Source organism: Protopterus annectens, chromosome 1.part1, assembly GCF_019279795.1.
Source record: "Protopterus annectens isolate FY-2018-M chromosome 1.part1, PAN1.0, whole genome shotgun sequence".
Taxonomy (NCBI): domain Eukaryota; kingdom Metazoa; phylum Chordata; order Ceratodontiformes; family Protopteridae; genus Protopterus; species Protopterus annectens.
The window spans coordinates 1166216009-1166231709 of record NC_056726.1 but is presented as its reverse complement, the minus strand read 5'-3'; the positions used below and the strand labels follow the sequence as shown (position 1 = coordinate 1166231709).

Sequence of the window (15701 nt, the reverse complement as noted above, 5' to 3'; positions counted from 1 at the left end):
CTTACTCCTTCTAGTGGAATCACCCTAGCTAACGCTTATATTTTACCCTTGATTCTCTATGGCTCACCTATTTTGACTAATATCCAGATCTCGTTTAAATCACAAAAGGAGTAACGATATATTAAGATAGCTAAATTTGCAGCTAACCTGCCCCATAAAGTTTATTGTTGCTTTGCATTACATGCTATCAAATTGTTAGAACTCCCACATCAACCATTTAATTATTTATTTCACATTTGTTAACCCGAGAACATCCGACTGAGCAAGAGCCCATTTTCAGCGAAGGGTCTGGGGGGGGGGGGCATGCAGGCATATTAAAAATAAAATTACAAAAACAGTTCCAAACAAAAAGTAACAGTGAACTAGCCTATACACAGATTCTTCTAGCCCATAAAATATTATATAACCTGTCTGTCTGCCATCTTATCTCCATAGTACATCATCACTATCACCTAAATCACCCTCTAAGCTCTCAAGACAAAAAAAAGCATGGGGTAAAGTTTATACTCACACTGCTTCTCCAAACTATGGAACTTTATCCCAAATTTAATCAGACCTATATGTAGTCACTATGCATTTAAGTCCCCTCTCAAAGAATTTCTCACTAACTCATGGCTTTGCCTGTAGACCTCACCTGTATGATCTACATTAACAAATACTTTACAAATTCTTACTAATCTAACCTCTCATCATACTATCTGCCCTCTGCTCACTCTTATGTTGGAATTGTATCTTTTTGGTGGATGTGTATCTTTATTTTTATTTTATTTATGTTGTCATTGCCTAGCATAGTAGACTATATTTCTAATACTTTTGTATACACTTATTGTCACATCTGTCATTTTTTTATTTATTATTATTTTTACATCACTGGTTTCTCCTCATGTTTTATTGTATCCTATGTATTCCACTATCAAATGGTATATGCTTTTCTTTAATTACATTTGTTCTACTGTTTTATTACTGAGGTTATTTAACTCTCTGCAACTTTTCTCTTTGTGCCTCTGCTGAAAATGGATATTTATTACACAGCCTGACCTTCACAGCTTAATAAAACATACAAGAATGAAAATGCCTCTGATGATTCCAGGAAGAATGCATTTATAAAATGCATTGCTATTAGCTTTACTTCTAATGTCATTCAAATGTTCTTGCACACATTAAGACAATTTTCTAAAAAGATTCCCAACTTTAAATGTCTTTTAAGTGATACATAAGTCTACGTAAACACAGATGTCAAATTACAATTAAATTAGCCTCTAATGCTTTAATTTCTCATCAAGTGGAGTCAATAAATAATATAAAAGTATTGATTGTCTGTCAGTGAACAACAGTGGATACAGTCCAAATTAGAATTCTTTGTTCAGTCTGTTACATCTTTCTTCTTTCCATATAGTGTGCTGCTATTTGTATGTGTTCCTACTGTAATTTTAGGACTCATATTTGTGAGACTTGGAATTACAAAAATAAAATGTCCAAAAATTCACGAGAACAGGAAGGTCAAACATCACTGTGCTTCTTTAAATCATGGTTATCGTTTGGATGGCCTCATTAAAGTCCACTTGAACTGTCTACAAATAAGAAAAATAATACACAGGGAGCTAGTATTCATGAAATTTCTCATCCTTGTGTTCTGATAGCCACTGTACATATGCATGGACATTTTTTGATTGACTCACAAAATGTTAACCAAACAACATCAAGCACAAAGCAGCAAGTATGACAGAGTAAGGAAAATTGTTCTGACCTCCACTGCAGGAACGATGTTAAAGTCAATTTTAGAGTTTTCGATGGTTTGAGTTTTGAAACTTTTTGGTTGACATTTTGTGAGCTGACTCAAAGAAAAGTTTACAGTTTATGAATATATCAGTTAGCACAGAGGGCTATGAGTGTGAGCTGTAGTTCCTGTGGTACAAAGTTTGACTCCCTCGGGTCTCATTTGCCTACTATGTGACCCTAATCACATTACTGAAGCAGACAGTGCTTGGGAACAACTGAGAATCTGGGCTAGATTTCTCAATTGGGGCCTGCACTGTAAGCCTTGTAAATACCTGTAGATTATACCACATGTGAAGACTGCCAGCCAAGCTAGATAGAATTTTGTAGATAATTTTATATCATTGTAAAGATTAACCTAATCCACAGGCTTGGTTTACAAATGTAAAGAAAACTATATTTTATGATTAAACTATATGTTGTACTGAGCTTCAAAAATGTAACCACAGTGCACTCTGCTGGAAGAAAGCTGATAAGTCAAGCACTGTATGACTGTTTGATTTCAAGCTCAGAGACAGGATGTCTGGGGAAGGAAATTCTTTCTATTGTCTTGATTTAAGAGATAATTACTAAGGTTTTACATGTATAATATCTTTTATTGCTGTGGCATCCTGGCCAGGTGCAGATTACAAAACAAAATGTAAATTTTGATTTTCTGTTAGTCTGGGAAACTAAATCAGAACTGTTGAGAATTATGTAATCTGAAATGATTCAGCAGTACTGTGTTATCAATTTAAGACTTTCTCAGAGAGAAAGATAGGGCATTTTGGATCTTGTCTGAACCTGAACACATCAACGCACCAGCACTCTGCCTTTGTTCTGTGACTAAGATATTTATTTAGAACAGTGATTTCTCTTAGAGATAGATAGAAATAGCCAGATTAGTCTAGCTGTTTTCTATATTTATGTCAGACTATTCTACAGCATTATTTTAAAGCATTTTCCTGTCATCACTGAACTTTGAAATGTCATTGTGTTGAATTAATGAGTATTGTCATGTGTTTTTATTATTTATTAGTAAATACTTTTAAACCTTTTGACTGTGGCTGTTTCTCTAGAGTACTTGCATGTATCTGGTGATACTGTACAAAGCCACTCCAATAGTTTTGCTGTTCGTCACACTTACTAATTGGATAATAATATCACACAGTAAAATTGGACACCCTTTGGTAAGGGCCTTATTAGTAGCTGATAAATAGTGGTTGGTGGGAGTGGATTATTACCTTATAGCCTGGGCAGAAAGGGGCATAGCTGGAGAACATGTGCCAGCCTTCCCCAGGAGTGTCTGTGTGTTTGTATATAACTCATGTCTTAAAGTGTGTGCATGTGTGTGTAGCTACTTGGGCATGGACATGAAGCACTGGTTGGACAGAGAGGGTGCTGAAGGTTTTGGCTTCACCACTAGGCTGAGATCTGTACCCTATAGCTGTGCCAGTGGGGAGTCTTATTGGGGATCTGGAAAGAAAGGGAGAAACCAACAGCCCCAGACTGACTGTGATGTCTGTGTGCTCTTAAGGGAAATTGTACTTTACTGTGTGTTTATGTGTTATCCTTCCCAATGTACATGCCCTTCACTGGTGCTAGTGCTGAGGATTGAGGCTCCTTGATTACTGGGCCAGTGCATGGGTGTCACACCACATAGGAAGTATATTATACAGGAATGATATGAGAAATTCACACAGTAAAATAATAAAATCTTTAGTCATGAATCAGAGTATTGTTAATAAAAGTCAGATGTATGAAGAATAACTGGGAAGAAGAAGATCAGACCCAATGAAATCTGTGTTAAAACTGAAAGATAATGGCTGTAAACATTTGTAACATTAGGAGAGATATTTAATAAAACATACAAGAAAGAAAATACCTCTGATGATTTCAGGAAGAATACATTTATAAAGTGCATTGCTATTTGCTTCACTTCTAATGGCATTCAAATGGTCATGCCCACATTAAAACAATTTTCTAATAATTTTCCTAAGTTTAAATGTCTCAAGTGATACATAAGGTTATGTAAGCCCACATGTCAAATTACAATTACACTAGCCTGTAATGCATTATCTTCTCATCAAGTAGACTATTATTGATATGTTTCCTTACAAAAACTTCATTAGAAATAGTCACTCTGGACAAATGAATAGTTTGACTCCTAATGAAACAATCCTAATATATTTCTATCTTCTTGTAAGTATCTTTTAGAAAAGGTTGGTTTCTAGATTGTTTTATTTGTTACTGCATCAGCATACAGTTTCATATCCAAAAATGCTGAATGTAATTCTGTCCATAAAACAGAAAAGTCATAGGATTCAAATAACTAACAGATTAATTAAATTCAGTTTCTGTCCTTGCTTATATTACAATTAAGTTGTAAATAAAGCAAGCATTTTCTCTGTGTATATACTGTTGATAAAAACAACATTTTCCTATTTGGCAAGGATAGCAAACGTTGTGGGAATTATAGCCCACATGGCTATGCCATGTAACCATTGGTAGGACTCCATTAAACAAGAAAAAAAAATATTAGTTACTATAACATTCATATAAGTTAATATAATTTCCCCTTTATCATTTGATATTTGTGTCACACTAGTCAAATAAATCATCAAAATCTCTATCTCTCTATGTCAGAGTGCATATCTATCATTGCGAAGTAGTATTTGTTGGAAGTCTTAGACATGTCAGGATCCACCATCAGCTTAGCCTAGTAGGAAACATTTATTGTCAACAACATGGCAATTCAACAAAAATAATGCTAACACATCAGGCATTTCAAATCAGCTGATTCTAGCTTAAAATGCATGGTGTCTGGCTTAAAATGCAGACACAATGCATTAAATATTGTGAAAATAGCAAATGACTATATTATACTATAATATAATGGATCTATATTACAAGACCAAAAGAGCAGAACAGCAAACACCTAAAGAGTGGAAAAAAAAATGGAACCTCGAAGTGCTGTTTGTCAGATCGCAGTACAGTGAAGATTGGAATATTTGTCCTTTCCTCACTGTAGTGCGATCTCGAAGTTGAAATATATATTTAGTGGGGGTGTGGGGGGGTGCAGCCCCCCACAATAACAAGTTTGAGGTTCTGTTTCTTTCACTCTTTAGGCGTTCGCAGTTTTAATTTTTCAGTCTTTTAATATAGACCCAGTATGACATATTATGTGCAGTATATACAGATGCAGCAACAGCTTTATTCCACTTATCATCACAATCCAGTTGTTGGATGACAAAGTAAAGCATTGCCACATCAATTGCACCAAAAGGAAAAAAAAGTTTTACCTTTTCACATTTTGCATTTTTCTAAAAAGGAACATGCTTCAATAATATAGGATCTAACAGTCTTTGCAGTACTGTTAAGCCTTTAATCTAAACATATTCATATTGGTTCAGTGTCATCTCTAAGTAGCACACCTAATTGTTCTCCAGTGTGGATCCTTCATATTTTTTAAGAATTTTTGTTATTCCATCAAAGATCTTATAAAGGTAATCAAGTTGAAAGAATATTGCAAATAAGAAAACAATAATGCTGGTATAACTCTGACAGTTTCAAACCTATTCCAGTGTTGATATAGTGTGGGATCAGGTTATGAATGTACTTTCTGCGTACTCTTTTGTTTCAGTAGAAGGTCAAAATATATAAAGGTAAGGACTCTTCACAGACTGCTGAATTGTCACAACCAATATTTGGACATGGCAGACTGCAATGGGTATTTATCTTTTTTCGGTAAAATATTTGTTACTTAAGCATTTGATACTCTTCAGAGACACTGGATTCACCCTCATCCAGATTTTGGACATGATGGGATGTAATTAGTGCTTATGTTTCATGTGTAACTCAGCATTTATTCCTGTTGCACATTCCAAGTCAATGCTATGCAGTAGCTATTACCTTGGAGAATGATAACACTTGATTTATTTTATACATTTGTTTCAGTTTTATAAGAAATATTACTACAAAGTCTTAGTAAAATGAGTCGTGGGTTCAAAAATGACAGCCATTAAATTATAATGTATTAATCTTTATATTGTATTTTTATGTTCTACCTAATCCTGGTTCTGTTCTCTTCTCATTTACTTCATACACTTAAAGCAGAACCAAGGGTGCGACTTCAAAAGAGCCCTAGTCATCCAGTTCACATACATGTAAAGTAAACACAGTTAAAAAAAGTCTTAACTTGCAGAGTAGTTCATTCATTTGTAATAACTCCCTTTGCATATTTTAATGCTGTTTTTGAGGGTATAAAAACAAGGCAGTGTGATCTAGAAAGGTTACTGTACCGTTCTGCTCTTTGAAACACCTTGAAATGGAAAATTTTAAGGTAGCAGACTCTTTCTTCTATATGGCAAAAATAAAATGTGTTTCTTTCATTATGGCATTAGAATTTGATACAACATATCCAGAAGAAAAAATTAACCTATGTTTGTTTTCTCTTTACTTGCAGTATGCAGTTTTGTTGTGCATAAGAGGTGTCATGAATTTGTCACGTTCATTTGTCCTGGAGCCGGAAAAGGGCCCAGCACTGATGTGAGTACGCACACCTTCATGTATTACTGTTTCTTTTAAAGATTAAGTACCATTTTAAGTTCAGATCAGTCAGCTTCAAAATACTTTTGTGTCAGTAATTAATAACTGTACCTGCAAAGGATTGCTCTGTATTTTGATGGTCTGGGCAACTTGACTGCTTGGGTCAGTGGTGGCTTTTGGATCAGGTTTTCTGGCCGGCATTGATATGGATGTGTTTGTTGAGCTGATGTGCCTTGCTTTTTCTTTGCATTTAAGATTCTGACTGTTGTCTTGCTTGTGACTGCAGCCCTACCAATGTAATAATGTCAGAAGCTGCTCTGAAGTCAACTTTTGGAATCACCATTAATTTATTGCTTCTTACTGGCTAATATATGACAGAACTTATGCTGATATTGTTGGCACTTATTAAATTGTCGATTTTTCCATAGTGGATAGCTAAAAATATTGTATGTCATCTCAATGCCATAGAGAGACAAGCTTTTATCTTATGGATAGTCTTAAATTGCTCTATTACACTCCAGTTTGATAGGCAGTATCTAAAATTTAAAAGCAATCTGCCACTGTGAGAATAACTTTAAGTAGTATGATGCCAAATAAGAAAATGTCACTGACATGCTATAGTTATCTGGTGAAAATTGCCTAACTCTTTATCTCTGCAGCCATGCAGAAGCGAAGTGTACTACGAATTTTAACAATCCAGATGCTATTTTTGTTCAGACAAGCTATGCTGTTTAGATAATTATGATGCTGTCATATTAGTAACAGTCTGCTGTGTGTTGTGTGCTATTAATTAGTTGTTTTTTTACAGGCAGTGTGAGTGCCTATATTTATATATAGTGATTTAAAAATATAAAATAAAATTTATATACTTTTACCTCAGCAAAGTGTTTGGCAGTGTATTGCAAATGCAGAACGGGGCATTTATAATGTATTTACTGAATGCTTGTTTGTAACTTTATTATGTAGTGTAGTGATACAGATAGGCTGTATTCATTATCAACAGCTGTTTTGTACTATCTGCTTCAGCTAAAGAGCCAGGTTTGCTGTTTACATTTAAATGTTTATTTTTTATTGTAGAATCTGAATTAGAGTAATTGTTGCTAGCATCATGAGTTATTACTGCTGGTTATTTTTCATGAGATCCTGCCATCTGACTGTCTAACCCATACGAAAGGGGAATGTAGTTGCAGGCAATGTCTAGGACCATCTGAGTGGCCTGAGCCTGAATGTATCCTCCCAGTCTAATGGCAAGTGCCTATAGTAAGTCTTAGTGCACTCTTAAGAGAAATCGTGAAAAGGAAGTTATGGGTGCCTTTGCAGTTCATTGAAAAATAAAAACTCTTTCTTCTATGATTGGTGACCTCAGGCAAGCTCCAAAGTAAAAAGTACATTCTCAGCAAAGTCTCCACCTTTGTATACCCATACCCATGAATTCCATTTTCTGCCAACTAGAAATGTAACCAGGTCTGTTTGAATCTGGAATACACCATAGGGTACTATTACACAATGTGGAATGCATCTACAGAAATATGGCAACCATTTCAGACTTTGCTGCTTGAGGTGGTACACCCTTCAGAGTCTGTATCTCATTTCTGTATTCTTCTATGTCAAATTGCATATACTTGAAATGCTGGACATTGGAAATTCTGATGCAACAGTCTGAAAGGTACATTATGGCATGCTGGATGGGTCATCCACAAATATAAATGAGCTTCCTGTCTTAATGGTTGCATCTGCCGGTTCCTAAGTTTGAAATCTGACCTCAGCCAAGTCAACTGTAGTTTGTGCTGGCACTTGTGATTTCCTATACCAGCATCTAACCAGACAGATTGATCTTTTCAATGTCTGACCATGCTTGGGGAGTGTTAAGCCAAGCCAATTGCACCTGCTGTGAAAGCCAGGCCCACATCAGTCTTGCTGCTGGAGGTGGATATTGTCTTTATAACTGAAAGCTGAATGGAAGCCAACTCTGGCCTATATATTTGGCAGCATTATTTTTTTAAATTGCATATCAGGCAACTAACTTTTAAAGAGAAAATAAAAAAAAGAATCAAAATGAAGTTGGTCAAGGTTTTGGCCATTTCTCTTGGGGGATATTAGTGTGGAGAGGGTGGGCAGACATGGGACCGGTGTGGAAGTAGCATTTTTGGAAAGTTTAAAACAGAATTAGAGGGAGTTTGTGAGTTAAAAACAGAATTTGAGGGAGTTTGTGAGAGACGTAAAAGGAGATATATGTCTAAGGATTCTTTGACTGCTCAGTAGAATGTCTGCTGAACTATTTTTGACTGTTTATTGAAGTTAATATAGTTGTGTTATATCCAGTACTTGATGTCTTTGATGAACAGTATGAGTGAGTACTTTTATGCATCATATAACAAAAAGTGCACATTAGATGACACATAGTCCTAAAGACGATGATAAGTGATAGCCTAGCTATGAAATCTGGAACAGGGCTAGAAACTTCCATACTCTCGGAAGGAAGGCCAGCAAATTTTGGTATGTATTGGTTACCAGGCTGAAAAGGAAAGGTGTACTGCTGACTTTCTATCAAATAATGTGAACTAATTGCTTCAGGACTAACCACATTCTTCTAAACAGATATTGTTCTGAAAGGATAAATGCTGTGCTTTATTTCTACCTGAAGTTCCTGTATTAAGGAATAATGTGTGCTATCTGGCAGGAAAGAGCTATGATTTGGCAGTATAATGATTTAATCCAACTCATCATATCCAAATTAGGAGCATGCACCATTTTATAGCATATACCATTTGTTTAATGACCTCAACACATAGATACAAATGGAACTTCCAACGCTACTATACACAAAGCCAGGGAAATACAACAGTATTAAACATAAGATAATTAAATGTCATCAGGAATTTAGTGACAGGACAAACTTTTAAAGCTATTCTATCATTGCTTTACTAGAATAAACTCTAATGACCTAGCTACAGAAGTAATTGAATGTGAAAGCAAAGATAGAGACTTACTAAGCCGTCATGTCATTAAGTTACAATAACATGGTTCAAGAAGTAAGGGCCAAACCTGAAAATGAGTAGTTTATATAGCTGGTTGTATGAGTTTGTATGTGTAGCTTCTTCCTGCTTTTTACTCTGTTTTTCTGAGCAGTAAGTTATAACTATAGTAAAGTGACTTATGATTCTTTTTGAGAAGTAGATATGTTTCGGTTCATGTTGACTGCAGGCTTGCAGTTTCTGGATTTCAGTTTAGGCTGCAATGCCCTTATTTGCCATGGATGCTGTTAAGACACCTAAATTCTGTGCAATACAATCAATGACTTTTGCTTGTTTTTATTCTGGGTATGGTTTTCATTACTTTTGTGTGGATCTTATTTGATGATACTAGAATCTGTACTTTGAAGTTTTAAAAACATTTTTCCTAATAGTATCGACATCACCTTGGATCTCCCTGAAAAGATTCTATTAGCCTAGTGGGACTAATCTTGTCAACAAAGGATAAATAAATAAATAAATAAATTAATTAATTAATTAATTAATTAATTAATTAATTAATTAATTAATTAATACAATTCAGTTCTTAATGTTGTGCTGGGTGTCCTACTTCATTTATGTCAATTAAATAACATCAGAAAAAGGATGAGACAAGAATAATTTATTAACAGATAATGGTGAATGAAAAATGAGGCTTTTTAGACTATGCTCAGTATAAAAAAAGATTTACAGAACTAAAGAAACGGATACAGAAAAATGCAGAGATATAAAAGCTCTCGAGTTATATGTGAGTGGCAAAGTTTGATTTGAGACACTGTTTTTTTCTAAATGACAATCTTATGGATAGATCAGATGTTCTGTGAAGTCAATGTTGGTGAACTCCAAATATTCTAAGATTTAGCTTGGTTCTGTGACCATATTAAACTATGCTAATGTGCACATTTTTCATTCGGTGACTCCAGAAAATGAATTCAAAAGATCGTTCTGTCTGGCAAAGACATGGAGTTGCCTGAATTGCTGTTGTCGGATTCTTGTGGAAGATAATAACTGCATCTTAATCTGATTTTTTTTTAATTGCTCTATAGTTCAAAATGGTTTAATTTTTCAAAGTAAGATTATTGTTGCATTTAGTCAAAATTATTAATTATTCTTTACCTTCATTTCCATTTTAAAGATACATATTAAGAAATTATTTTAAAATAACTAATTATTTTTATGTTTTACTTTAAGAATTATATTCTTTATTTGAAGTTACAGGTCAGGCTATATAGGTTCATAGGTTCATAGGTTCATACTAGGCTATCTGCCCAAGGGCATTTATAAGCCTAGCCCATAGATATGTGGCTTTCGCCACCCCTTTAGTTTGAATAAAACTATGCCTATTATTTTGCTGTGCCTCTGTCAAGCAGAGACACTGAAGTAATCCCTGGGGTATATCTGCGATCTCCCATCCATTGGTCAAGATTCCTCTTGAACAAGGCCAGCGAGGTGCTCTGCCTCACATGTACCAGGATTTTGTTCCACAGCATAGGGAGTCTCTGGGTGATGAATCTGTCCCTCCAGCATGTCCTATTAATAACCGTGTCATGGTTTAAGTCTCCCGCCCTTGTGGTTCTGAGGGATCTAAATTTTTTGAGGTGAAGCATATTCATCAAATCTGGGTTTGACATGGCCTTATATGTCAGGCACAGGTCACCTCTGAGCAAGCGGTATGAGACTGAATAGAGCTGGAGTTCTTTCAGTCGGACAGCATAAGACATATTTTTGAGACCCTTTATCCTTTTGGTGAGGAACTTTTGGGGCCTTTCCAGCTGCTGCAGGTGTCGGGTCAGATCCATTCCGAATAGGGCATTGTACTCAATCATAGGTCTAATGAGTGATGAGTACAGGGGGACGATGACCTCCCTTGATCTAGATGTGAATCCCTTCATGATCAGGTGGGCAATGTAGAAGGTTTTCCTGACTACTTTAGCAACATGAGTGTCAAAGCGAAGGCTAGTGTCAACCTGGGTCCCCAGGTCCCTGATGACTTCTTCTGTGCTCAGTGGATTGCCACCTATATGGTAGCTAGGGGTAACCTTGTTTTTCCCGAAGGGTATGACTATGCATTTCTTGGCGTTTAACTTTAGGCCACGGCTCTGGCACCAGTTATCCGTTTCTGTGAGGCCCTTCTGAAGGATATCTGTGTCAGAAGTGTTTTCGACTATGGCCCAGTTTGCAGTCATCTGCAAACTTTGTCAGCCATAACCCTCCTGTGTTTGCTTGTACTTCAGAAAAGTAGATGCCGAACAAGAGTGGACCCAGGACTGAGCCCTGTGGGACACCACTTGTGACAGGCTTTGAGTCTGACATGGCTCCAGCAACTCTGACCCTGTGGGTTCTGTCACTTAGCCAGTTTGCAACCCATCTTGTGATGTATGGGTTTACATTCAAGCTGATGAGTTTTTCGATGATACCTGAGTGGGGAATTGTGTCGAAGGCCTTTGCCAGGTCGAGGTAGGCTGTATGGACTGCCTTTCCCTCATCAATGGCCTTGGTGACTGTTTCAAAAAAGTCAACCAAGTTTAAAAGGCATGATCTGCCTTTGACAAAGCCAAACTGGGTTGGATCCAAAGTCTGCAAGTTCTCTATGTCTTTATTTATGAGTTCCATTATGATCCTCTCCATGGCTTTGCAGACAAGGCTTGTCAAGCTAATGGGACGGTAATTTCCAGGGTCGGTGGAGGCACCGCCCTTGTGAAGTGGGACCACAGTCGCCGTGCGCCACTCCTTGGGTACGTATCCTGAGGTGATGCTAAGATTAAACAGCTGTCCTAACTGTGGGTTTAATTCTTCATTGAGTTCATGGAGCACACAGCCTGGGACACCATCCGGTCCCATGGATGCTGTGTTTTTTGCCTTGGAGAGAGCAGTTCTCACCTGGGCGTTGGAGATGTTTGGGGGGCTACAATCCTCTGGTATAGATATCTCTCCTTTTGGGGGGGGGGAGTTTGCACTGAACCTGTCAGCCAGTATGGCAGGGGACCTTATGAAGATTTCCATGTGTGGCGGCTGCCCCTTTTACCCTAACATAGCTATATCAATGTTTCTTTGTCCTTGTGGGAATGTATGTACAGCTGGGAATTCTCATTTATGAGTAGTAATATTAAACTTGTAATGGTGGCACTTTCTTTTAAATCTGGTTATCCAAATAGATCTGTTTGCAGTTGTACCTGTAGTTTAGTTCTTTTAAATATATTGTTATACTAACTAGTTCTGTGAATTTCAGGATTTTTTTAAGTATTGTGTTATAATATACTAGGGTCTATATTATAAGATCGATGGTTGAAAACATTGAACAACATATGGTCGACACCATATGGTCGATGTGTTCAGACGTTGACCTTATAAAAAGAAAAAAAAAGAAAAGTACCCTAATGGGTTTAAGCAGGGGACCTTATGAAGATTTCCATTTACATGCTTGAGATTTTGAGTGTTCGCTATTCTCGTGTCGACAATGTCAGATTCGACATTGTCGGCTTTCAAAAACATAATATAGACCCAATATACTGTTATTGTGACTTTTGCCTAACAGGAAACTGTGACATTGCATATTTTGGGGGACTGGAACCACCTTAGCACTCAAGTTATGCACATATTTGGTGAACATAAATCACTCTTATCTTATTGCGTTTAAATACACTTACTTACAAATAAAAGACAGCACTGACCATGAAACAGTCAATGTATGGTGGCCAAGTGTCAAAGAATGGAAAATAGCTCTGTAGTATAGAGAGAAGTAGACCTGACTATGTTGCAGGAGATTCAAGTTCGAGGAGCAGCTCGGTTGCCTGTAGGAGCTATGCAGAGGGAGAACAGGAGGGAGCAGTCATTGCTGGCGCACACATCCTAGTGAGAGGGAGGAGGTTCTCACTTGTCACAAGTGTGATATCTAATTAGAGCGCCAGATGTTAGTCAGTGGTGTAGAGCCCACACACACTGGTGAAAGCATAAGGGATTTACACATGCAGATGCATGTCTCCTCATGGGAAACAGCAATGGTGAGATCAGAAAAGTCCCTAATGGGGCTGATCCATAAGGCGTCAGGGTAGGCTGTCCCCCAGGATGTGAAAGCTGGCTTGCCCCCTCCCTCCCACATGACTACTTCTGGGGAATGTAAGGGCTGTTTATTTATTTTTATTTTATTTATTTTACATTTGTTGACCGGGCTAGTCTAGCTGGATATATTTCCATTTTCAGTAGAGGCCCGGGGAGAAAAGCTCCAACAGATATACAAAAGTATAAAATATTGTTACATGGTGAATAAAGGATTAATAAACAAATTAAAATAGGTAATTATTACATTCAAGTGATAAAAACACTTGAGAAAAGCAACAGTAAACATAATATCACTTAAGAAAGCTAAAACAAATGTAATACAGTAAGAATTATGTACAATCGTTCACATCAGATAGAAAGATTTCAGCAATAAGTTGATTAAAGTTTAAATAGTGTCAGTCTTACTTACAAGACTTAGCATTTAAATGTTTGGAAGTTTGATTAGAAGAGGAAGAAACAGAGGTAAAGAGGGTGGTTAGTCAGGGTTACTACAAGGGCATAACCAGTGCGTTTGCAGGTGTTTTTTAAGTTTTTGTTTAAAGAGTGGCAAGGATGTAATTAGAGTTAGTTCATTGGGTAACAGGTTCCAGTTTTTTCCTGCTGTGTTGGTAAACAGAGAGTCACCAGCCGTATTATTAGACTTTGTTATGCTAGCAAGGAGTTTGCTAGAAGAACGTAGGGAGTTCAAATTATTATAGGGGATTAAGAGCTTTGAGAGTATAGGGGTGTTATTGGGTTGGTAAAATATGTTGTGGGCAATTGTGAGTTGGGGGATTATCAGATGGTTTTGGAATTCCAGCCAGTCTAGTTGCCTAAGATTAGAACAGTGGTGGGTTCTGAAGGGATTGCCAGTAGCAAATCTGGCAATGTTATTATAGGAAGTTGCTAATTTGTTAAGGTTAGTTTTCTTTAGGTTGGTATAAATAGGTGAAGCGTACAGAAGGGTTGAGATAAGATGGGAGTGAGCAATCTTGGCTCTGGCTGCTGGGGTTAAAAAAGGTTTTATTCTATATAAGGAGCCTATTTTTCTGTTGACTATTTTAATGGTGTTATTTATATGGTAATCAAATGAGAGGTTATTGTCAATGGTTATTCCTAAAAGTTTAGTGGTAGAGTCTGGGAAAATAACAGTGCCATTATTTGAAGAGACTGAGAAATCTAAGGGGGAGGACCTAACAGTGGGTGTAAAGAGAAGAAGTTTTGTTTTTTTTTTGGCATTAAGAAGGAGGCATCATTTGGTAAACCATGTTTCTACAGTGTTGAAAACATTTGGAATATGAGAATATAGTTCTGATGGAGAGGCTACTGAGCATATTAGTGTGGAATAATCTGCATAATGAATACAGGTGGCTTGAGGAATTGCTACATGGAGGTCATTGATAAATAATGAGAAAAGAAGTGGTCCAAGAATAGAGCCCTGAAGGACTCCGATGGTGACAGGCAAAAAGGATGAAATTTGATTTTCCCAGAGAACTGCCTGTTGCCTGTTGCTGAGGTAGGATATGAACCATTTAACAGCCAGAGAGACAAAGGAAACAGACTCAAGAATACTGATTAAAAGGGTATGGTTTACCATGTCGAAAGCTTTAGAGAGGTCAATAAAGAGTGCAGATGAGATGATGTTTTTTTTACTGTTTCTATTGATGGTATCTGTAAAGGATAGAAGGGCAGTAGTGATACTATGTGATGGCCTAAAGCCATGTTGGCAGTTTGCTATTAAGTTATGTTGAGAGAGATGGTGTAAAAGTTGTTGGTGAATGCATTTTTCCATAATTTTTGCTAAGGGTGATAAGAGAGCAATTAGCTGATAGATAGAGTAATCATTAGAGTTCCCACCTTTATGTAAGGGGATAATGTGGGAGGTTTTCCAAATATCTGGGAAGGTTCCTGCTTGGATTGTCCTATTTATAAGGATGGATATAGGATAGGCAATTACTTTGGCTGCTTTTTGGAGATATTGGGAAGGAAGTTGGTCAGCAGAAGGAGTACATGGCTTGAGCTTATGAATAAATTTATAGATGAGAGAAGTAGATGTGGGTTGTAGTTTGAATTTAGATAAAGAGTGTGGTGAGTTGATGGGAAGGTTGGAGTTTTTTGAGATAAGTTGACTAGCTAGAGATTGTATAGTCTCAGTGAAGAAAGAGTTAAAGGTATTTGCAGTTTGATGGGGGGTATTTGGATCTGCATCAAGTGGGGTGGGTGTTTGGGAGTTACCTGGGGAAAGTAGCTTATTAATGCAAGACCAGAACTTTTGATGATTATTTTGATGAGTTTGTTGGAGTTTACAGTAGTAGTTTTTTATCTGTAAGTATGGCCTTTTATGTACTA

The 15701-nt window shown here is 36.8% G+C and overlaps 1 protein-coding gene across 1 annotated transcript in view; it reads left to right on the top strand.

Annotated features, from left to right (window-relative positions):
- Positions 1–15701, top strand: part of PRKCG (protein kinase C gamma) — a 4166346-nt gene that overhangs the window by 1925344 nt on the left and 2225301 nt on the right. The window contains exon 3 of the mRNA XM_044080462.1: positions 6221–6303. Coding sequence (XP_043936397.1) covers positions 6221–6303 — 83 coding nt within the window. The remainder of the gene's footprint in view (positions 1–6220; positions 6304–15701) is intronic.